We start from the raw sequence: 25,197 nt of genomic DNA, 5'->3' as shown, positions 1-25,197 counted from the left end.
TTAAAACAACAGCAATAGGGGCTTCACTTTTAAAATGAAACCAGAGCCTAAAATTGACTCGCTGGAGTACGATGACATGTTCATTTTTGTCAAAATTATAAAGCGGTTGGTAAAACTTCAATTTTAATTTCTGTGTTTGTTATACTACCGTTTTTCTGGTAAACCTTACTAATAATAAGGTACGACAACAATAGTCATACACGACTTCAAAAAACTAGTGTAATCTCTGAATGTTGTTTATTTATTTTATTAATTTGTTTATTGCATTCATTTCTCATTGTTTGTCTTTAAAATTTTATAAAGTATTTTATTTCTTCTGTGTATGTTGAATTACTATTGTGCAGCAGCTGTTGATTGTCAGTTCATCGTAAAGTCAACAAAGACACATTATAATACATGATCACACTCATTAATAAGAATGTGGAATCATCATTTAAGACAACATGGAAGAAAAATGCTAACTGATGTTTAGACTGGATTCAAACCAGTGATTCTTGCTGACCTATTTTATATATATATATATATATATATATATATATATATATATATATATATATATATATATTATATATATATATATATATATATATATATATATATATATATCTTTTTGATATAAGTATGTCCCATGTAAGAGCTTTTAATTTTAAAAGACACTGAACCCCATTGTAAACCTCAAGGTTGTTTCACCAGATATTGACTTCTGAACTCTTCCTGAGTTAAAACATTAGTATTGTAGTTTCTAAATAAATATGAACTTGTTTTATTTATGCTATTTGAGGTCAAAGCACTTCACCTCTTTTGTTATTTTGACCATTTCTCATTTTCTGCAAATAAATTGCAATAGTTGCTTTGCATTTCAAAGATATGTTGTCAGTCGTTCATAGAATAAATGAGCAGTATTCATTCTACTCAAACATATACCTATAAAAAGTAAAGTCAGAGAAACTGATCATTTTAAGTAGTCTCTCAAAATGATCCAGAGCTGCATATATCTAAAAATCTCTTCAATTTCTGTCAGAGTTTTATTTTATCTTCACAAGTCTTGGCTGGAATCGATGTCCAGATGGACAGATACGTCTTTTGGCCTTGGAACCTTTGGAACAAAAGGAAAAATCTAACAGAACAATGTGAGGCAGACACACTGTGGTGGGATTCAGTCACAGACAGATTTCCACTGTGACTTTAATTGGAGCGGATTTTGCCATTTCTGCTACTTTGCCTTTTGCCCCATTACCAGTTCAAATTAGGAAACTTTTCAAATCTTTGCTAGTCTGCTTGACATATTCATATGGGGAGCTTTCATTTGAGGATGTTTTGCAGTTAAATACTTTTCTGACAGAGCAAAGGCATTTGTTTCTTTGTAGTAGTTTTCGCTGCTGAATGCGCCCTTTGTCCTAACGTGGGCACATACTTTGTAATGGAAATGACAATGACTTCCAACCACTGTTTGAAAAAGTAAAAACTTACATATAGCTAGAGCTTTCACAGTAGCGAGCTGAACATCGATGTTTACTGTCATTTGTTACATGCCTACAAATACAAAGCAAAGCCCATCTGAACACGAGACTCGACAGAAGAAAACTGTGTAGCCTGTGCAAATTGTTCCACAAGTGTAAAGGCACACACACACACACACACACACACACACACACACACCCACACACACACCCCCACACACCCACACACACACACCCCCACACACACACACACACACACACACACACACACACACACACACTGCATACTTTAACAGAGTTCCTGACAGGCCTGATTGTTTGTCCTTGACATTTTCATGTATTTGATGAAAGGCTTATATGAAAGGGCCATATGTTGACATCACAAATCTTCAAATATAGAGTGCCTTTCTTTGTTCCCCTTTCTCGTGCCTGACTCGAGGGACTTCTGTGCTCAGGGCTGGTCTGGTTGTTAATTAAGCACATGCCAGCCTGTCTGAAATGTGTGCGCACATAAATATAAACAGAAATTGGCAGCCGCAAAAGCTGTAAAGAGGTTTTTCACATCCGACCTGTGTTTGTACTACAAAGATGTAGGAGCGACACTAAAACAAAGCATTTTAATCCCATGCAAATGTTAGCAAATATTGCATGTATGTTGCAGAGCTGCAAAAGACTTCATTTATGCTTTCACTATGACTTCACTAACTGGAGCCGTGGTTGCTGCTCAGGAAACAAATGAGACTGATAAAGATATAGATATAAGTATGTATTTATATTTATCTATTAATTTGCAGAATATGATGATTCAGAAAGTACATTACCATTTTGGCCATACAGCTTAGTGAGAACATGTCTAAAACCTGAACGCGCTGCCTTTACCATATTCTTGTTGGCACATTTGTGTGCATTAATTGAGATAATTGTTTGTGCTGGACTGTCGACATTTTCAATCTGCCTCTATTATTCGGTATAATAGAGGCAGTTGATTCAGTCCAACTTTCCATCCACATGCATTTTTACCCTAATAACTACAGGATGCTAAAATTTTAAAGGGAACCAGCTCATTTTCACACTTTTCTTTTTTCTTTTTTTTTCCCTCCCCTCACAGTACATGTAAAGGCAGGAACATGTGAGGTAATTGCTGCCCACCGCTGCTGCAACAAGAACAAGATTGAGGAGAGATCTCAAACTGTCAAATGCTCCTGTTTCCCTGGCCAGGTTGCCGGCACCACTCGGGCGATGCCCTCCTGTGTTGATGGTAAGTTGCACTGAATGGGTGAGGTTTGTGCATATTCTAATGAATCTGCGAATTCTGTGTGCCTGACGAACATGTGATTTCAGGAGTCCTGAAGAAAAATACTACATATATTTATGGTTTTTACAGTTTTTCCACTTTCTGTGTGTGACGGTGGAGCAGAGCTGCTGTTTGGTTATTTCACTGCGCTGCACAAAGGCAGTGCTTGCAGTGTGACTCTGGGAGAAATACTGAACTAATGTATACAGTGCTGGTTGACATTTACCCTGCATTAGCAGCAGTCTATTTATGCATCCCATGTGTGCGTTGGCAGTAAAGCAACAAAGGAGTTAGTGCCACTTTAGTGTTCAGTATTGCTTTCTGGAACTTCAGCCTCCTAATTTATGTGACTGTGTTTTTGTTTTTCTTGCAGCACAGCTCCCATTCTTTATTAAACTTTTTATTGTTTTTATCCGGCACAAATAAAAAAGTTGAATCGAGTTTGGAAAATAGTTATACATTAATGCAAAATGATACCAATCAATTAGGTTCTCATTATTCTGCTTATTTCCACACCGTTGCCTCACACACGTTCATATTTTAAATATAAAGAGATTTATTCTCTGTTGAAGCTAAATTATTTAGCAAAAAATAAAAAAATAAAAAAATAAAAATTCTGCTTCATTTGTTGACCTTGTCCACATTCAAAAAGATTCAAATGAAAAATATTGGGCTTTCTAACCAGTAAAAACAATTCAGACTAGAGATCAGTAAAATACAAATTCGTAGACTGCTTTGCGAATGCCCTTTGCAGCACCAACCAATCTATTTATTTTACTGGGATCATGAATGAATAACTCTTTCTGGCTAACTTAAGTCTTTAACTCTGTCACTGACAAATGCAATTTCACCTTTACCAAAACTCAAGCCTTGATTGACGAATCAAAGCTCACTGATGTGGTAGAAGAGGAAGCACACATTGAGAACAGAACCGAACTCTCAAAACTTCTAACAAAAGAGCCACATATCCAAGTCACCCATGCTTGATCTCTTTGTACGATAATTGCTTGTGTTGATAATATTCTATTTTTTTTTATATTTTCATAAACAATATCTTCAGAGACTGTCAAATATTTCCACCATCGCTTGTTTGATCAGTAGCAAGAAGATATGGGCTATTGTAAACTGTAATAAATGGTTATAGATGTTCCACATTTAACTTTTCAACATAAGTATAAAATAAAAAAAGAAGCCTGTTCTTTCATAAATAGACAAAGATTTTGGTCCTATTTACCAACTCCAGAACTTTTAAAAACAAACAAAACAAGAGGATACAAAGATCTTGGAATTTGGAGTGCAGCAATTCACTAAAGTTTTCATAGGAGAGCCATGCAGAAAAAAAAAAAAAAAAAACAGAAAAAAAAAAAAACACGGAGAGACAGTATCAGAAAAAAAAATACAGATAGAACGGACACTTCGACAGGCGGTTTCATGGACGCCGGGGCTAACTGGTTCCACTGGACCCATTGTCGGTCTGTCGATCTTATTGACCCTGTTTGGTTCATGAGATCCAGCAGGAAACATTGTTGGTACTTGAGAATGAAATGTGCTTATTCCAGCCTTGCTTCTTTTCATACTGTCCCTCCAGCTGTTTTTTTTTTTTTTTTGTTGTTTGTTTTTTTTTTCTTTTTGCTGACAAATATGTGTTCCCCGCATATGAATTTTCTGCAGTCATACAAAACACAATTAAGTTCCACTGAGGAACTGTGAATTGATCAACTTTAATGAATAATTTGAGCTGATGAGCTTTTCTCAGAAATACTCGATACTGCAGACTAAAAGCTGATGTGATGCCTACAAATCATGTCCACGGAGTGCAGATGTTTGTTTTTTTATCTTCATTGTATTCAACTAACCCACTATTTACAATGAAAGATCAAAACCTGAAAAACACAATGTGGAATGTTGTGCAGGTCGACTATGCAGCCTTAATCCAACCAGGACAATGTTACACTGGCGTTCAGTCTGATTGTGTGACACTCACCAGGGGGCCAGAGAGGAATAATCTTTCTTTGATAAGAAACCTGTTGTAGAAGTTTTTGGTTCTTCTCTTCTCCCAAGATTCTCTTTGGTCTTGTGGTTCCTGCGGCTGCTCACTGAAGTTGCTGAGATGAGTCTCCGAGGGCAGGCCAGCAAATATTACTGGTACATCTAAATGTCAGACTGCCTTGCATAATTGATAAATCACAAATTGGTCTTTACAAACACTAAAATAGCTTTATAATGACATATCTAACATAAGAAACAGTCATATGTGCCAATAGCAAATATAAAACATTTTGACATTGATCAATTTATCATATGACCAGGGTAAATTTTGTGATGGGTATGATGGAATCACATAGCAACTTTTTTTTTTAAGTTTTTTTTTTAATTATTATTATAAAATGTGTCATAGTGCCTGAAATTTGAAATAATAAGAAATAGAACCCTCCTGTTGTCTTCGGGTCAAAATGAGCTGCCACTGTGTTAAGGAAATGTTTCAGCCAAGCTAGAAAAGGAACAAACTTATCACTGTTGAGGCAACAGAAGAATAAAATTAAATTTCTTAGAGAGAAATTTCTTCATCACTTAACAACATTAATTGGCAACAAGCTATTGCTACCACATGAAAGAAGAAAGCTTTTCTGACCCGCATCCCATACACAACCTTTCTGACACCAACTTGTGACAAGTTTCAAATGTTCAAAGCTCCACATGTAGAGAAATCAGTTGAGGTGGCATCTGCTTAGGATGAATCCTGGAATGCCCCACAAAGAAGAGATGTTCCTGGATCTTCTGGGATATGCTGGAGGGTCTATGTTTCTCAGCTGGCCTGGAAATGACTTGGGATTCCCCCAAAGGAGCTGCGGTGAAGAAAATTGCTCTGCTCAGGGTACTGGCTTCGCAAACTGACCCCCGCGGAAGATAACGAACGGATGGAAATTATGAAATTGTGGCATATAATGCTGTTTATAAAACACCCATCTATCTGTCCATCCAAAACACATCTAGCAAATATTTTTTTAAAAGATAACTAAAAATACAGAGTGAAATGCAGCTTTGTAAGATTTTTTTCCATCATGTTTGAATGCTGATGCACTCTCAGAGAAGCACTTACTTCACATCACCACTAATCCATTAGCTATGCCTACTTTACTCCACTGAGGGTTGGAGGGGCCAGTGTCTGCTTCCAGACAGTAAACAACAAAGTGGATATACCTTGGAAAACTTTCTAGTTCAACAAAACACCTAGGAAACACACTTAACGTCTTTAAAAACCACCAATGAAGCTAATAACAGGATTCCTAAAAGAACATGAGTCTGAAGAATGTCGAAAAAAAGTTTTCAAATGTGTCCTTTCTGTGATTAACAGGTAGCCGCTTTGTAATTCCTGCATTTTTTATTGTTTCTAAAGGTATTTAAGATTGTTTGACAAAATCTTGGTTTTCATGTTGTCCTTTTTTCTTGTATCTTATGTCATTTTAGTTCCATGGAGACTAGCCCTGAGCTGGTACGCTGCTTTAACAGTGCGAAAATCTTCAGCACAGTTTCACTGTTTCGCAGTATTAAAACAAAAAATTTAAAGCAATTGTCTACAAACAACTAGTTCTTCTATGACACTGTTACAAAAAATGCATCCATTATTTTTCAATCAATCAATAAGGTTTATTTGTGTCGCACATTTCAGCAAAATGTCAGTTCAAAGTGCTTTATGTCATGAAAAACATCAAAAACATCATGTAGTCAACAGTTGTGGAAACCAGTAGAAGACATTACATTTTGTCAAGTGCTATCATCACAATCATCAGTACACATCAGATGATAAAAGAATAATAACAATAATAAATACAATGACTAAGAAATGTTGTGATTTTAAGCCATATAACATGCATATTCTTACTTGATGTGCTATATCCAGCTGTAGCCTGCCGGTTGTCACCTCTACACTTAGAGCTTGAGGGAATGAAATAGACCAAATGATAAAAGACACATCATATTTGTCTGTCTTGATGAAAGTACTAGAAAATGTGTTTAATTAATATAAGAAACAATCGCAAGGGCAACATTTTTCAAATGCAGTATTTCACATTTGAGCTGGTTTGTTCGTTCGACTGCAAGGTCTTACTTTAATCAATAAAAAAATTGCTTCCAAGTGTTTGTCTTATCAACCCAAGCTCTTGGTATGCCCAAAATTCAACTGGATTGCAAGTTTATTTTTTAGAAACACTTTTCTTTTTGTGAAGATTATAAGGAAGCGGAGGCTCAGGAGAGTGTTGTGTCAAAATTCACAAATGCACTGTCAAAAGAAAAAAAAAAAAAGAAAGAAAAAAGGAAAAATGCACATGAAAGCACATGACTGAGAAACAAAACCTCTGAGACTTTCCACACCTCTCTCTTCTTTCAGCCTCAATTGTAGCCCAAAAGTGGTGGTGTCAGATGCAACCGTGTATGGAAGGTGAGGAGTGCAAGGTTCTACCGGACCTCACAGGATGGAGCTGCAGCACGGGCAACAAAGTCAAGACCACAAAGGTGGGTGTTCTTCCTCAAATATACACCTGCTTTTTTCCCCCATGGTCTTGAACTTTTACACCCCTTTTAATTTAGAGCATATTTCTGTTCTCCTACGCCTTCACCGCTTCTCTCTTTTCATTTTTTGTCTGTACTTTTTCCATTTTGCTCCAGCATTAGATATTTTTAATGAAAAAATAATAAGCTCATCAAGAACAGGGCATCCAAAACACTTGCTGAACATGAAAATCACAAATCCCCTCATTCTCACTTGCCGCTCTGACTCGATGCAAAAAGAACTTGTCATATTGGACACACAACAGCACAGAACGTCCTGGAATGGTGTTTTCATGTGTGCAAGCGCTTTCTAGGTCTAATTTCAGTGTATTTTTTGTGTATCTGTGTGAACACATGTTCACCAGCATCCGTCTGAACCTCTTTGCCCCATTTCACCGGCTTGACCCGATCCACCTCCTGCCTCCTTCTTCTGTCATAGGAAGAAAGTGTGTGTGAGGCTCGCCTCCTGCAACGTCACGCTTCTGTTTCTAACCTCCATCCTTCTCGGTGCCTTTGCCGGCCTCCATTATTAATGGCCGAGTGCAGACCTTTGTTTTCTGCCTAAATAATTGATCGAAGGCGTGGTCAGAGAAGAGCGGTCGGGTATTCGTCTTTTTGGGCAAAACTGTGTGATAGGGAGAGCTTCAGATACATAATCTGCTCATTCTTTCCAGTCCTGACTCTCGATAAAACACTCAGGAGATTTGGGCACCATATGATGGGATGCCATACTTTTATTTTCTAAGCCAACTTTTCATCCAGCAAAGGAAGTTTCTCCACATCACCATCCATCCTTTTCTTTATGATCATGCAGTTTCTCGGATTTCACCTTTACGTTCCAGGGAGCACAAGATGAACTTGACAAGTTAAATAGTATTACAGAGCTAGAGGGGATGTGTTTTAAAATGTTTTTCGTACCCTTTTTTATATTTTGATATATTACACCTCGTAACTTTAATATATGTATTTTGCGGATATTTTATTATGAACAAACAAATAGTAACACAAAACTGTGTAGGACAAAGAAAATGAAACATAGGCTTCAAATCTTTTCACAAACCTAAATCTAATAAGTGTACAATTGTGTTTATATTCCCTTTCTTTTACCTTTTCTCAACTAAATAATACCCAGTGCAACCAATTGCTTTCAGAAATAGTTATTGAAAGTAGCAATTGCAGTTTTTCACAAGGTCAAACCAAACTGTTAGGCTATTCAAGACTGACTGGTGTTAAACTTACAGTTTACATCTGCCTGAACAAAGCTTTCCATCACATATTGTGGGGGATGCTTTCATTAGGCAGAGAAGAGGAAGTTGGTCAAAATGTATAGGAAGAAGGAAAGAATTAAACATAGGCAAATCGTGAATGAGAAGCTGGGAAAGGATTAGGGAGAGGGATCACTTAGCAGAACAACCACCCTAAGTTGGGGTTGAATGGTTTTGATCAAATTACATTTTGTTAGAATTGCCCAGCCACATTTCAGACCTAAAATTTATTTGAGAATATGTGGCAAGAGTTGAAACTTAATGTTCAAAGACATTCTTAATAAAGTCTGACTGAGTTTATACATTTTTTTTTTAGCAAAGAAGAATGACCGTCACACAATTCAAGTTTTTATTTTTTCATTATTTTCACCCATTTCCACACTAATTTGTGCCAAACTATGAGATCAAATCCAAATCAACTACATCGTAGGCTCATACTGACAAACTGCAGAACAGTTTATGTGGTAGGAATATTTCCGCCGTATATTTTTTAACAGATCTCAAAAAGAGACAAATATATATTGAGCAGATATAAAACAGATGTGATTTCTGGCTTTATGAAGGGCATTTTTTAGTTGCTTCATTTCTGTCCGCCCCAAGGTGTGCATTCAGAACTCCCAAACAAAATCAAAATCAAACCGGGCGTTGCTTTATGGTCGATGCTGCCATTGCCTAACAGACCACAAATATTTACAATTTCCTGAATTCGCCTCTTTGATCAATGACGTGTGATGCATTTTTTTGTATTTGTGTCTACTTCATTTGAGAGTGTTAGTTGTTGTGTTTGCCCAATGACAAAAACAGTGATTTTTTTTTTTTTTTTTTTACTTTCTCCTTTGCTTTGGTTTTGTACAGCGAGGTCAAAATGTGCTGGCATCCAGATCAATAGCATCGAACGATCTCTTATAGCCCTATTAAGACCTGCTCGTAAATTGAAATTGACGATGGTACACAAATGAAAGATAGAGGAGAATGCAAAAGGGGGAGACGTGGTATGCAGCAAAAAAAAAAAAAAAAAGAACCTGGAGGCAAATGAGAGCAAAATAACAAGTGAAGAAAAAATAAGTGGCAATGGCAGGCTTACGACATTATTCAAAACCCCATAGAAATGGGGGGATAACTCTCTGTGTTTGTCCCTGAATCCCTGCCAAGGAGCAAAGAAAAGGTGGAGAAGAGGAGGGCAGGAGGAGGAGACAGGAGACAGCTCGATCGATGCCAAATAATATCATATGGATGAACAAGCAGACATGGCCACATTACCAAACCACAAAGGTGTCTCAGATTGCAAGGCAAGGGTGTGTGAAACAACACAGACAAACAAACAAATCAAAAAATGTTACAGAAAGTCTTTTTTTTTCAGTTATTTTTAGCAAAATGATAAAACCATTAGCCTTTTCAGCCAGAACATTAGTGGTAATATAAGACCTGGAAAGCAATTAATTCTTGTGAAAATGTAATCCAAAGAACGGAATCACATTTTTGAAAAGAAACAGGTGACAAGAAATAATTCATAATATCGCAGGGACATCAAACCTGAGAATATGTCCACAGCAATAAGGCACAACGTAGATCTTTTAACTTAAAGTTCATTAAGCTGCTCTTGTGAAGTTCAAAATGCTACAGGCTCAGAGAGGAAAATATACAGCTTCAAACTCCTCTGAGTGATGGAGGTCAGGGACCCTCCATCACTAAAATATAAAGAAATTATACTTATACTGCCACCTAAGAAATTCACATTGAGCTGCAGATACAGCCTCTACAGCTGGACTTCTCTCATCATGCGTCCTATCATCTAATGGCACAGCAAACAATTTTTGTGAGAGATATGTTGGCTGTGAAAATTAACAGTGAACAGAGTGTAGAACAGATCCCATGGTGATGTTTGGGGATGGATAAATGCTAAACTGCTGTCCTGTACTTTAACTTGGTTTAGATTGATGTTATAACCAGGCAAATTCTCACCACTTATTTGCACACTAATAAGATCATATTAGATTCACCCAGCATTTAGCTTATTATGGTTGTGATTTATGCTACGTGCTCATAAGAATTTTGTGCAATAAAAAACAATCACTTGTTTTTAATTGAAGTAAAACAAATTCCATCTCGCATACTTTTAAAAGTCAGTGCAGTTTGAAGTGATAAAGTCATGGTTTAATTTGCAGTAAGTAAATTTAAAAAGTTACAGATGTAAAATCTTGTATTGTAAAGGACAAAAGAATTTAAAATGCATCCAAGAGAAAAGACGGTAAAAAAAGAAAATGTACATGAAATTACAGTCAAGCACCTTCTTTGTGCATTGAAAATTAAGTACTAGCTACCTGAATGTGCTTTTTTATTATAGGTCTCAGAAACTAACACTCTTTTTAAAGGCAATGAATGACCACCTAAAGGAGTTATGACTTTGCACAGTAAAACGTAGCAGGAAGAGAAATACTGCATTATACTTGCACAGTGAACTGGCATAACAACAAACTCCTGCAGACTCTTTGATCAGGTGCAGGGTGGACGCCTAAGGGCAATGGCAAAGGACCCAGGAAAGGTGGCCTGAAGCCATGTAGAGCAGAAGAATACTTTCAGTGTCATCTCAGAGGAAGCCAGACTCTGAGATCTCTCAGAAAAGGCAAGTCCTTGCACTTTGTTAGCTGCCTAGCTGGTTGACAGAACAAAAACGAGACTCCCCCAAGAAGCAGGAAAAGGGGAACAGCATGTGTTGAGACCCAGGGTGTGAGGGGGTCCAGGGGCCCGTGCAACTCAAAACAGAGAGTTTTCAGATCCTCTCAGAGACGGTCTATTACTTCCTCCAGCACAGTGGCCTGTGTTTGTTTGGCAACAAATTGCTTGAAATGGACCAAAAGTGAAAGTACGAACCAAGAAAATGGACAGATGGTCAGATGAGATAAGGAGACAGAATGATTAGGGCCGCCGTCTCAACAAATAGACGTAATGATGTGGCAGACGGCCAGGTGTTGAACGTGAGGTAGCTTGGGCCAGCTGCCATAACTCAAGCTGTGTCATGTTTAGTTTCTTGCCAGAAGTCACAGACTATACAAGCTATAGTATCAGTGCTGCACCAACAATCCCTATTCACTGCAATCATCATATAGATTATTTGAGGTTATTAATGAGGCATGATATTTCATGCTCCAAGGTTTCGCTTGAGTGGCAAAAAAACTCATTATTTCATGTCAATATCATGAAACTAAAAAAAACTAACTCATTTTGTGCAGCAAACATTACAAAGGGATTAAGCAAAACATCCACAGTATAATTTTACAAACTTATAACAAATAAAGAGACAAAGTTGGTTTCTTGTAGTTCATAGCAAGTGGTGAACATGCAGTGAAGACCTTGGGTCAAACTCACAAATCAAGTCGATCTGTTTTCGCACAGTTCACATTCACTCAGAGCAACATTTGTGCACATGATTCACTACAGTTACTACTGCTCTAGATATATTAATATTTCTGTTTTTTTTTTTCTTAAATTTAGTCTTTTTATTTACAGCTTTGGAAAAACTTGAGAGACTACTGCACTGAACTCCATTCAAAACCTCCTGGTTATTCCGCCAAATATTAATTTCTGAACTCTTCCTGTTCAGAATAAATTAAAATATTAATATTGTTGTTTCTAAATGAATACAAATTTTTATTTACATTACTTGAGGTCTTATAGTACCGCATCCTTTTCGTTATTTTGACCATTTCTGCAAATAATCACTACATTTTTGCTTGGAATTTTGGAGACATGTTGTTCATAAAACAAAATAATATTATTTTTACTCAAACAAATACCTATATAAAGTGAAATCAAAGATACTCATCATTTTAAGTGGTAAATTTAAGTACATTTTGTCCATTTTCTGTATGTTAAGAGTATTTGAATTCAGAAATATATAATCAAATCAATCGCATAGAGGGAATAAAATTGAATAACTCGATCACCACTCAAAATGAGTGAACATGAGGCAACGGTGGAAATGTATAACTCTTCTGGAGGATGAAACCACCAACCCTCACTGGGGCGTAATTGTTTTTTTCAGCTTAGAAACAGATAAGATATAATTGTGTAAGGACTTAAGTCACTGTGGCCATTTTTCTCTATACTATTAATTGATAATAAAATTATTTTAGTTTACCACCAATCCAGAAACTAGTAGGATGATGTTAAATATTGTGCCACTCTCCCTGAGTTGTGTCCTGTCGAACGGCAGTGCAGGTGCACACCATCTGTCGATGTTTACCTTCACATGTTATTCAGTTTTTCAGGAAGACTGTTGATTGTGATTTTTACCTCCATCTTTTTTTCCTGTTATAGGTAACCCGATAGTCCTGTTCATCTCAAGTCAAAAAGAAAAGAACTTGGCAAAGTTATTTACTCAGCACAATGAACTCGTCAACCTTTGAGGATGTGCACTCAGATGGATTTCTATGTGGGACCAGCTTAATCTTTCCAAGGACAGCCGGTAACTAGTGGCTGGAGAAACGGGACTCTAACACTGCTTGCCATCGCGTTAAACATGGCTGACTTTCCTGGATCATCTACAGCAAAGGACTATATTACCCACAATCCTTTCATGCTACAAAAAATGAACAAGTTCTATGATTTAAATATAATTAGACAGTCAGATCATCTTTCCAGAAGCTCCTGTTGCTTATCTGACGTTTCTGGATAAGTTGTAATCCCTATACAATGTTGGAACTATAAAGAATCCTTTTAACAGAGCCCTTAAGTACAAAACATCACAAAAAATGGCTATTAATCCATAATACTTGCCTCATGTAGTATTGGTGACATATTCAAATTTACGTGTGCCACATACAACCTGCTTAATGCTGTCAAAAAATAATCCTTGATCTCTTTTTTTTCTTGTTTATTCTTTTCTTTTTCTACACTGTAACAATATTATACCATGAGCGGGTTGTGGCTTACCACATGCCATTTTTTAAAACACAGTTTGTCTTTTTTCTGCTTTTTATTTTTACAGAGGCGAGGTTAGACTAATACAAACTAGATGTTATGATATATTGAAACATGTAAACATGAAAAAAAAAGAGAAAGTGTGGAATGAAATTAATGGGGCTACAAATAAATTGATGCTCTAATGATTTTAATATCTGTGTTTTTAAAAACGCCTGTTAACTGCTATTGAGTACATGTGTCAGTATTATATGATATGAATAAAACCTTTCAAAAAAGGAGTATTTGTATGTTTGTTCCACCCTTACAATGTCACACGGCTGCAGTTTCTTTTCAATAGATTAATCGCTGATGTCATTAGTGTGGAATAAATCTGTTTCTGTAGAAAACCTGAAATAAAAAAGGATCATAATCACTAATTAAACTGGTAATTACTTCATATTTAACCTCATAAGTTTCATCATGTTGCTGCAAACAAGCTGAAATATTTCTTTCCTCAGGGGTATTTTGTGATGTGTTACTGAGAACTCATTTATCACCGGCTTATTTTTAGCAGCTTGCAACTGGTCTGTTTCGAGATAAACTGTGCTCATAAATTCAATTTTTTTTTTCAAACAGGTGAAGAAAAAAATGTTTGCAGTACATTCCCAAAAGACTAATTAGACTGGCAAACATATCTTTTTGCTGGAGATTGACACTGAATTTAATTTTTCTTTTTTAAAGTAACACAGGCAGCAAGTAGGGCATTTTCACAGTGACTAATAATTTGTTTCATGTTTGCCAGCATAATAGATGGAGCTGAATATAAGAGTGGTTAAAGAGGTGTGGCCAGATTATTATTTGAAATATAAAACACAGTGCATCCACTTTAGGCCTTCAGACTCTAATAGTTATTATCGCCTTCACACTCCAGGCAATTTTCCGGGGGCTTTAAAAGCGTTTCATATTTACATTCATAAGCTTATTGCAGTGTTGAAGCAAGAATACGACAAGCTTGCAAGCTTAGCTATTCAATTGATTACAAACAATTCCTCAAATAATTTGGGTGCCTTGATTACAAAAAATTCTCGAGGCAAATTCTTAGTTTCAAAGCTTTGTTGCTTTAATAATAAATACTGTTACACTATTCCACTCAATGTGATCTAGCCGGAAGGTTATTTATGTTGCACAACATTGCTTCTGGTAAAGCCTGCTCTGATAATACCTATTAAGCTATAAAGGGAGATTAAGAGGACCACAAAGAACCGCCTCAAAAACAAAAGAAATCACCAAATGTCAGAACTTGACCATTTGACCATAGTGCAAAGTGTTATTCCACAGTAAAGTATCCTCGATGTTCCAGCACCTGAACAGAAAGCAACCACTTGATACTCATCCACAGTTGCCAACAGGTATTATTCATGTTCTGTTTGCAAAATGTGGTTACCGAAATCTGTGATAAGTTGATGTTGCAGATGTACAAGGGTATTTTTTGGCCAAAGTTAGATGTGGACTGTTAGTAGCTACCTGGCAGGGTATTGTCAAAAAGAGATAAGAGCACAGCAACAGGTGCCTTTGTGTGAATTTTCACAGATGACTCAAAGTATCTGTGGTTAAAAGATAAAAAATAAAAAAAAATTAAAATGAACACCAAATACGGCTACTCAGACATGTACATGCAGGTGGGAAGAGATAAAAGCATGTGTGGAAGACACTGCTAGAACGAAAAATATGCAAAAAGGTTTTAACATCAGAGTATGACAGCTTCAGCATTAAAGCTTTCCTGCTCACAAGGTGTTTTTCAGGATGCATATGAATCCAAACACAAGTCAGACATGTGAGTGTTGTTGAAATTCTTCCACAGCACCGCTAACAGTGTGCATCTCTGTGCTGAATAAAGTTACACAAAGTGGTTTACCACCAGTGCCGAAGCGAGGCATCAGGTGCAGCTCAGCCATACTAGTCTAACAAATCTGTCATCAGCACTATTGTGGAGCATAAATTTAATCATCTGTGACTATCATCAAAAAATCAACATGATGTTTAAATTACTCAGTGTGCTCTCTGGTTAGGGGTGATGAAACAGTCGCTGCTAACAACAGATGCCAGAGCAGATGTTGCATCCGGAAAAAGCCACAAGTTGCTGCAGCGTTTGGATGCCTTGCAGAAAGAACAATGACCAGGGGAGTGTAATGAATCAAGAGCTGAATGACTTGCTGAACTATTCTTGTATCTTATGTAAGTGTTACATTCCCCCAGCCTGCAGATATTGTTTGAACAGAAAATTACAGCTTTGGAAAAGCCCTGAAACCCCTTAGCGGGGAGTTCAAATAGCTGCCTCAAAAAGCAGCAGCAAAGCAGTTGCAAAGAATGGAGTCTTCTTCGTTCTTTTTAACTACAGTTTTGCCGTTGGTTTTTGCTGTATTTCTGCATTTTATTCACATATAATTTAATGGATAAGGGAGCAATCCCATTAGGTCTTCTCTTCAGTCACAAACACAGCAGTATAACTTTTTATTGTTGAAAATAACAGAGGACTTAGATCTTGCCTTTTGAATGCATTCCTCCAAGCTTCAAGGAAAACATCTAACTCAACGATTTATGTCACAATTTTTTCATTTCAACTCTCAGAAAACTGTTTCTAAATAAACATACAATGCACAGCATTTAAAAAATATTTGAATGGCACCTGTTTTGAGCTGATTCATATTGAGCCAACAGCTCAGCAGGTTAAAATTCCCCCAGGCTGTCAGCAGTACATTTTCTCATCCAGTCTGCATAACACAAACAACTCGAGTCTTAGAGAATGCAATTTGCCCTGGCTGTAATTTGCCTACGTTTACATAACTACTGAAAGTCTTTTTCCTGAATGTATTCGCAATGTCTCATTTAATTGTGAACAAACTTTTAGTGCAGGGACACTATTTTATCAATAAAGTAATCAGGCCTGCACACATTTCGCATTTGCAAGTATCTTCATGAATTCTCCCTAAATGTTCCGTTTGGGAGCTTTCTTTTAATGCTCCAATTAAAAGATGATCTGGTCAAAAGTAAGCCCAAACTCATTACAACAGTAACAATCATGTTCTATTTCTGTAATGGTATTGCTCGACATCTGTATCCTTTCACTATCTACATCCTACATTAAGAAAACTGGGCTAAATTGTAGGTGAAGTACAATTCATTCTTTAGTTTCTTATAATAGAAGTATCAGACATCAAAGTTCACACACTTCATGGCGTATAAACTAACACTTTACCACTTTTGCCCAGATTAAAAAGGTGTGACTCCAATGTTCTCAACACATACCACTGCTTCACATAAGTTTTGACAAGCTGTCAAAACATATGAAGCACTGTGCATCCCGAGGTGAATGAATCTTTATCAGTTAGGACTGACGACATTGTTATTGTAGATTGACTAACATTTGAGTAGAATTTGAGTAAACTCCATATAGTGCTCATGGAAGTCAGTCACAGGCTTATCAATCATGCCTTGGGATTTTCCAACATCTGTTTCTTCATCTAGTGATGAAGATATGAGAAACTTTCAGAATTTTAGATTTCATGCTATTTATTTAAATGCTTTTTTTTTCAACTTCTGAACAAAGTAGGAATGGCAGTAATGTTTCTTTGAGTGAGTTATTTACCAAACATATTCAAAGCAAAATCCATGCAGAACAGTCCAGAGCCTTTTTACACAAATGATACCTGTTTTCTTTCTCTGTGCATCGCAAGTGTTGACTTTCATTTCCTATTGATGTTCATTTTCATGTAGGAATTAGGAGGTGCAGAAATTGCCTTCTACTTGTAGACAATAAGAGCCATTTGGCTCTCAAATTGTTCAAGAAAACTAGAGAGCTTCATGAAATGGACCAGATGCTTACCAGATACATCCAAGCCTCACATCAACAAGTGTAATGCAAAGCATCAGCAAAGGATGTGTAAAGCATACTGCAACTGGACTCCAGAGCAGTACAGATCCTTCTCTGGAGTGATGAATAATTCCTCTCTGCCTTGCATCAAGGTCTTAGTTTGTCAGTTGGTGGGAGAATGGAACAAAAGTCAACGCAGAGAGAATTAACAATTAACAAATTTTCAGGACCTCAGTTTTTGTGAAAGGTAATGCACCACCTAATTCTGTCTGAACTGTTAGGAAATAGTCTCTTCAGATCCAACAGAACTGTACAACATTTCAGAAAGCAAGTTCTTAAGCTTGGGATGAAATGACCTTGACTGATCCGAGCCCTGATCCGAACCAACAGAGCAACAGTATGATGGATCTGGGGCAAAGAGTGGAAGCCAAGCATTTCGTTCAACATTAGTGTCCGACATCACAAATGCTTTCATTTGGTCAAATGTTCTCCTCCTAAACATTATGTGGAGCCTTCCTGGAAAAGCTGAAACTATAGTAGCTTCAAAGAAAGGCCAAGTCCAATATGAATTAAATATGATGTCATTAATGTTTATGTGTGCATAAGTGAAAACAGCTTGAATTGTAATTGTTAAATGTTGATATTGGTAAAAAATTGCTTAAATTCAACTAACAATCATAAATCAAAACTTAGCATTTTAACTGAAGTCATAAAGTTCTGATGTCCTTCAGAATATTTTGTGCTTTGCTATATCCTCTATGTAATGTCTGAAACATTTCCTATTTCCTATTCCCAGCTTCCAGCTATGTATTACAAATCCAGTAATTGCACTTTGAAGGTATGTCATTTTGCTATGCTCGTCCTGACATGCGAAAATGGAAAACTAGAGCAAAGAAAGAAATTAGAGAGGAGGCGCTTTGTGATCCCAACACAAAGTAATGATCTAAAAATAATGTGGCAACTCAGAGAACAAAGCAGATTGAAGCAGGTCACAGATAAACTCAAAAGACCACAGTGACATATAACTCTATGGACTGTGTGTGTGGGTCTGTGTGGGAGGTAGCTGGGGTGAAAAAGAAAAGAATGTGTGTGTGAGACTGATAAGCCACACAAGCCCAAGGGGTCTTTACATGGTAGTCTCAACCTTTCATTTTCCTCAAACACACCTCCTGCTAACCACACTCACACACACAATAAGGCCGATAACCCCAACCCTGACCGTGTCAGTCAAGCCACTGGAAACCTGAAAAGGAGGTGCTTGCCTCCATTTCTATTCTAGTCGCTCCTGAATGAGCATTAAATATGAGTCACAGTGATTAAAGTTGCGGCGATGACTCATGGAGACAAGATGACCTCTAATCTATACCTGGCATGGAAGCTGAGACGTGTGGTCTTGATATATTCATTTTCATTAAATCCACACCTAAAAGCAAGCAATTCAGGCAAATCCTGTCCACACACACTGAGGCAAAGTCAAGCAGTGTTTTTTAATTGTTGGGGGAAGGAATCCCATCGAAATCATCATCAGCACAACTTACTGCTTAATTGTATGCAAAGCTAAGCCCAAAATTAAATGTACAGGTATATTCAGTACATCATATTATGAATTTCAATTAGCCTTTTTTGTCAGATTTAGATAACTTTTTGAAAATAATGTTTTGCAGCAAATATGTTTTTTTTTTTTTTTTTTTTTTTTTTTTTCCAGTGGCATGATTTAGTGTTCTAGTCTTAAAGGTCATGTTTGTATTAGCTGTCAGCAGAAAAATTATAATTAAAAACAAAGGCGAGATAACAGCTATATGGAGAATATGCAGCACTTACCCTCCTCACCTTGTTGCTGCAAACTGCCAATCAGTTGACTTAAAAAAAGTAAAAAACTTAACCACAGTTTTTACATTGTTTTGATTTGATGTAATATTCTAACCTTAAACATCATGTTTTTTAAACTGTGCTGATCTGTCTGAGTTTTACTAATTTAGTTATTTAAATATCCTGTGGGATATTTCTGTCCTGATTATTCACTCAATATAAACCATGATTTATGTAATGAGTTAAAACAGAACAATTTTGACTCCAATTTTGTTTTGTTTTCTTTGTTTTTCTTTTCTTTTCTTGACTATGCAACTCATTGTAGAACGCTGCTTCTTCTGTTTCTCGACAGAAACCTGCTGAACCCAATTGTATTTATCTTTATAGTCTGCTTGATGTTGTTTTGCCGTGCAACTATGCATGCTACTATGTTCCCTTTCTAATGAAGTTTTTAGAACGCACTTATGAATCCTGTGAAAAAAGATTGCTTGTTAAAACAGACTGGTTTTATCAAATAGCTAAAACAAGCAATCTTTTCTCTATTTGAACATCTCTGTGACAGTTTCACTCATCAGTCATCCCTGCTTTTTCCATTTTTATTTATCAGTCTTATTTAGTTACAAAAGAAAAATGCTTTCCAATCTCTCTGAGCTGCAAATAAGGTGAAGAACTAGCAAATTACTAGTGTAATGTTGATAATTGGTAATATTCAAATCTGCAACTAATCTGTCTGCAAAAAAGGATGACAGTTTTTTTTTCCCCAGTCTGTAATGAGGTTTAGTGTGTCAGAAGTGAAGGCTTTTGCACCGTGATGAATATTCAGTTGTTGACATTTAGTGTGGCACAATAGGGACGTGAGGGTGGGACAATGCCAAGTTGGAGTAAGAGCATTACAGAACATGAAGGAGATAGGGGGATGAGGAGTAGGAAAGGGATTTAGCAGGAGACAGACTCTGATATCTCTCACACTCCCACAGCAGACACAGGGGACTTGGCTCAGGTCGATTTTGAGAATGGAGACCGGGAGTGCCACTGCTGTAATTAATGGGACTTGTTGGTGATGATTGTTATTGTCAGCTTGGTTTTTTGCAAGCGGCATGGTGACAGTCTTGAAACTAGATCTGGGTCAGGTTGCCAGAGTCTATTCATTAAACGCATTCAGCTCCCATGCTGCGCCATCAGCTGTTTATTTAGCTGTTGCGATGGAGCGGATGTTTTCTTCTCTTGCTTTCAGAAGGTTCTCTAAAATTCAGACACTCGTCATGAAGACCGAAAGACCACAGAGTTAAATTTGGAAATATGAAAAAAAAAAAAAGATAGAGAGAAGTAATCGACAGAAAGACAGAGGAAGTTAATTGAGACAGAGAAAGAAAGAGAACAAAGAGTGGAAATGAGGAAGCCTTGTCTTTGTGTTGTTGTTTACAGATGCTGTTTATTAGTTTAATGACCTAATTTGCATAATTGCAGTCACCTGCAGTTTGTACTGGAAACTCAGAGGACTTTCTGCTGTAAATATAAGCTCAAAACAGAGCTGAGTTTGCGACACAGAAACTCACTTTACATGTGTTACAAAGACAAGATGAAAGTCAGATGTCCACATGGCCTGATTCTTATGAATACCGCCTATCTGACAGAATAATACTTTTCCCTTTAACAAACCTTATTTCTGGTGTTTAAATGTTCTTTTAGACACCAGGAGAACTGGTGCGACTGCACTGAAATGTGGCACAAGCCAGATTATCTGAAGAGTATTCTACAAAGGATGTTATCTTACCATTTAGGAAAAAGGCCACAGCTGTAAACAGGAGGAACAAAGCTTAACTTTACTGAAGACTGCAGTAAAGTCTTGTTTATGAGATTATATGCAGTGTGTGTTGAGAAATAAACAATAGAACTTTATGTATTTTAGGTGATGTATTGTGAGAGCATCACTCGTTTACTCAACTGAGGCAACTTGAACCAGAGCTGCACATAGCCTGCTACTGTCTGGAAAAGGAAGAGTTGGAAAAATAACAGGAGGTACTGCAGCATTCTCAGCTCTCGACATTGAGAGAGTTGTAATAAGGATAATATGTATTGTTTTATTTAATTGCACCATGAAGCCACCAGGTATTTAAACATATACAATTGATTGTATTGGGTGTAATTGGGTATTTATTACATTGGGACCAAGGTTGCTTCTAAGATGACTTTGAGCTGTTTTGGGTACAAAAAAGGAGCTAGTTAACACATTTCTTTCTTATTAATATAAACATGTCTTCTTCTAGGATTCTGTGCATTGAAAAAGAATAAATAGCGTTCTTCTTCCATCCTGATTGGAACTGCTCCCTTTGAGACAAAGACTACATATAGCAACGTCAAAATTTTGAACTTCAAGGAAAGCTTCTGAACCAGAAAGAAAGAAACGGTAGCAGTTTTTGAAAGTCTAGTTACTTCTGACAAAAACAGAGAGGGGAAAAAATTAAATACTAAACAACATTGACTTAATACAGCGATATGCTGACTAATGTATAATTAATTAGAATTAAACATTCAGACACAACTTATTCTTTTCACGTTTCAAACCTAATTTGCCGACATTGATAAATAGCTGACGTGCTTGAAAAAGGAATTATTGTGTCTGTGCACTATTTCACACCTAGATTGTCTGACCTCTTTCTAAAACTAGTCAGCTCTGCTTTAGCTTTTTCTTACTTCTTGTGTAGATGCCCCTGCCAGATTATTTTTATTTTAAGAAATAGCTTACTTGAACTTAATTTGAAGTTTCAACTTAACATATTTCTCTCTTGGGTCTCTGATGATCAGTGAACTACCTAATCTCATCTATGTCACCAAATTTATTCTCCATATTTGTGTCCAAGTGCACAGTGACTCTTGCAGGATTCATTGACTGTGTAACAAGTGTACTACATTATTTGCTAATAACTCTTTCTTGCTATTAGTATTATGCACAAGCATTTTTACTGTAAAATTTATGTATAGTATTTATCAGTAATGGTGCATAGATCTAGGTGCCAAGAAATGTAACCAACACACTAATTGCCAATTATAATAAGTCAAAAAAAATGATACATTTTCTTTTTTTGGAATGGAGTTTTTCTTTACGTACTTAAAAAAAAATTATGGTTATACAAATATTTATTTATTTATTTATTATGCTTTTTGGAAAATTGCTACCCATCTTAGTACCAATGTAGGCATAAATATTTATGAGGATCATCTGCAGAGATTATGTCTGATGAAATCATAATGGACCACCTGGATCAAAAGCACCAGACCAGCCCTGTCCTCTCCTAGGCAGCAGGCATTGCAGGTAGGAAATAATACTAGCATAGGAAGAATCATACAGGAGAGGCGTAAAGGTAGTATAGTTTAATCTTATTTGTTCATAGCTGACATTAAATTTGCATCAGTTTTCAAAATATCAATAAAAGCAAAATTTTTGGCTCTGGATTTCATTTCATTTTACTATTTGATTATTTTCACCCACAATTATTTATTTATTTCTTTATTTTTATCAGTGACAAACTGATTCATTGCCTGCATACTTATAATATAATTTCAATTACTTCAACTTCAGTTTCGGGTTGTGATTTCAAAAGATCATGGCAGTAGACTTGGTGTTAGCTTATGTACTTGCATATCACTTGCATTTCATTTGAACTCAGGGAATGCTCAATTTCAGGACCTGATATTATCCCAATCACATGCCAGCACAAACATGCCCATAAAGATTTTCTGGCATGAGAAATGTGCACTCTTTCACTGTTGTCCTCACTTTGCATTCTGAATATGACCTTCCACCTCAATCACAGTTGACACAAGCAGGGGAGAGAAAGTGAAAAATATTTCCTTTCAGACAGCTCCTTGTCCTCATAGATAAAGTATGGAGACACTCCTTAAAATCACAAAAACATGTCACTATGTCAGGAAACCTCATGTCATACTATTTCCTGTCTTGGAAATAGGAATTGAAAAACATTTTTATATAGGTGTGAGTTTGAAGAAATTCAGTACATGTTATGAAGGATCAAGTTCTGGCAAATACATGATGTGTAGTTTATCTGATGCCATTACATACAAAGTGCTTTTGTACAGTAAGTTAATTTTACTGAGTTATCATGGTCTCAATTTATTTTTCCAAACTTAATGATCACCTCACCATATTGGGCTGAATGATGCAGTCTATGGATTTTATCAAGGGTGAAATAATTAAAAGGTGAAACAATCAGAAAATAGGTTGAATCCACTGCCATGGTGACCTCCTACAGTATTTGGCATACTGAAATGAGTGAATCTACATCATTGCAGGCAGACCACATATCATGCAATAAAATGAGTAATACTATCAGATAGTTTGCTTTTTTTTCTGCATAACTTTGAAACAGGTCTTATGTACCATTTTGCATGCATATTTTATTTGACTTGGACAGGACATTGTGTCCCGGCTGAATTGCTCAATTTTTAAAAGTGAAGCGGTTTACAAAAGAGGATTTTTTTTTTTTTCCAAAAAGACAATTTTACATCATATCTTATAGTTTACTGTGTTATAAGATTAGGAATCAGTTGCAGCAATGTCAAACGTGCATTATAAGCGGAGATTAATTATAAAGTCTGCTTTTATAAACTGAAGAAGGTCTTTTGTCCCATTTTATTCTCCATAATGACTTGTTGATACATTGACAAATTGTGTCAATGTCTGCAAAGGATACACAATTTTCTCTACAGTACAGCTGCTTATGCGTTATATACATTTTAAACACTAGCTTGTAATCATTTTATGTGTGCTAAAAGCATGTAGTCTTTATTTATGCATCATGGCTCAATCATCAATCAGTATTCTGAAAAGTGCAAAATCGCTGATCAGTTCTATACGAAAGTTCAGTTATTAAAAAATGAACACGTGCCATGCACACTTGAGTACTCTGTAGTGAGCACTCTTACAAATCTACACAAACTAATGAATATATTTCATAACACTTTAGAGTCAGTGCAGCTAATGAAGTCTGTTTGCATAATTAAAAGGGGATGAATCAAAAGGTAATTTACAATACCCTTTTTAGTCTCAGATAAAACACGGCCTGAGAAGGAGGAATGAATTGCGTTCACTTAGATCTTGCCCCAGAGAGCCTTTGGAAAGATGTGAGCTGTTTTTTTTTCTTTTTAGCACATGCAATAGAAAAAGACAAACCTTTGTAGTGATAAATGACACAAATTAAACCAATGTTGTTACATCCCCAATTAAACAAAATCACACAAAGAGTCCAGTGCAAGCCGAATGTTTCTTAATTTATATGTACTTATGCACCGTCACTTTCCTCTCCCCATTTTTTTCCATACCACTTCTTACATTTTTCCTCTCCGTTTGTCCATTTCCCCATCCACCCTTTTCCAAAGCCTCCAGTCAGCAGTCAGGTATAGAATTCCATTACAGCCTAGTGATGCAGCACTTCAAAGGAGGCAGGACAGCATGTGTGTATAATAGTGGGACTGTGTGGATATGCAGCGTAAGTGAGAGATTTTTCTGCTTCGTACAGGGAATCTCATCCTGGATACGACGGTGACGTTCCTTTGCTGACGTCTATCCTGCAGCATGTGCAAACTGTTCATTTTTTTCTTAATATACATACTGCTATTATGACTTGAGTGTAGCTTAACTTCCAAGCTATTATGCTTGGTGATAATATTAGATGTTTCCCTATGTAGATGGCTTATTAAACGCAAATGCCTAAACAGTTTTAAATGGGCAGCAGAGTGTGAGTCAATATACTTGACCAAGAACAACAAGTTCAATTACTAAGTGGACGACGCCACAGGAATGCATAATGAATCCCTTATCTCTGCTTCCCACTGAATGTAGCATTTAGCTCGGTAACATTTGCTCTGCTTATTTGCATGAAGTCTAAATGCGCTGATTCTGTCCAAAGATGTTTTATATTTATTTATTTATTTTGTGTTTCTAATGAAACAGAAATTAGGTCTCCCTGCAAATTCAACAAAAAGAACAAGCTAATTAACACGCAAGATTCTATATAGAGGGTAATGTCA

The 25,197-nt window shown here is 36.5% G+C and overlaps 1 protein-coding gene across 1 annotated transcript in view; it reads left to right on the top strand.

The window, feature by feature from the left end:
• LOC129372573 (chemokine-like protein TAFA-2) overlaps positions 1 to 13,911 on the top strand; it is an 82,948-nt gene extending 69,037 nt beyond the window's left edge. Inside the window, exons 3-5 of the mRNA XM_055049986.1 lie at positions 2,569 to 2,718; positions 7,142 to 7,266; positions 12,885 to 13,911. Of these exons, the coding sequence (XP_054905961.1) occupies positions 2,569 to 2,718; positions 7,142 to 7,266; positions 12,885 to 12,896 (287 nt within the window). The 3' untranslated portion in view covers positions 12,897 to 13,911. The remainder of the gene's footprint in view (positions 1 to 2,568; positions 2,719 to 7,141; positions 7,267 to 12,884) is intronic.
• Positions 13,912 to 25,197: the final 11,286 nt, after the last annotated feature.

This window comes from Poeciliopsis prolifica, unplaced genomic scaffold (genome assembly GCF_027474105.1).
Source record: "Poeciliopsis prolifica strain line A6 unplaced genomic scaffold, Auburn_PproV2 SCAFFOLD029, whole genome shotgun sequence".
Lineage (NCBI taxonomy): Eukaryota > Metazoa > Chordata > Actinopteri > Cyprinodontiformes > Poeciliidae > Poeciliopsis > Poeciliopsis prolifica.
This window is presented reverse-complemented; position numbering and strand designations above follow the sequence as displayed.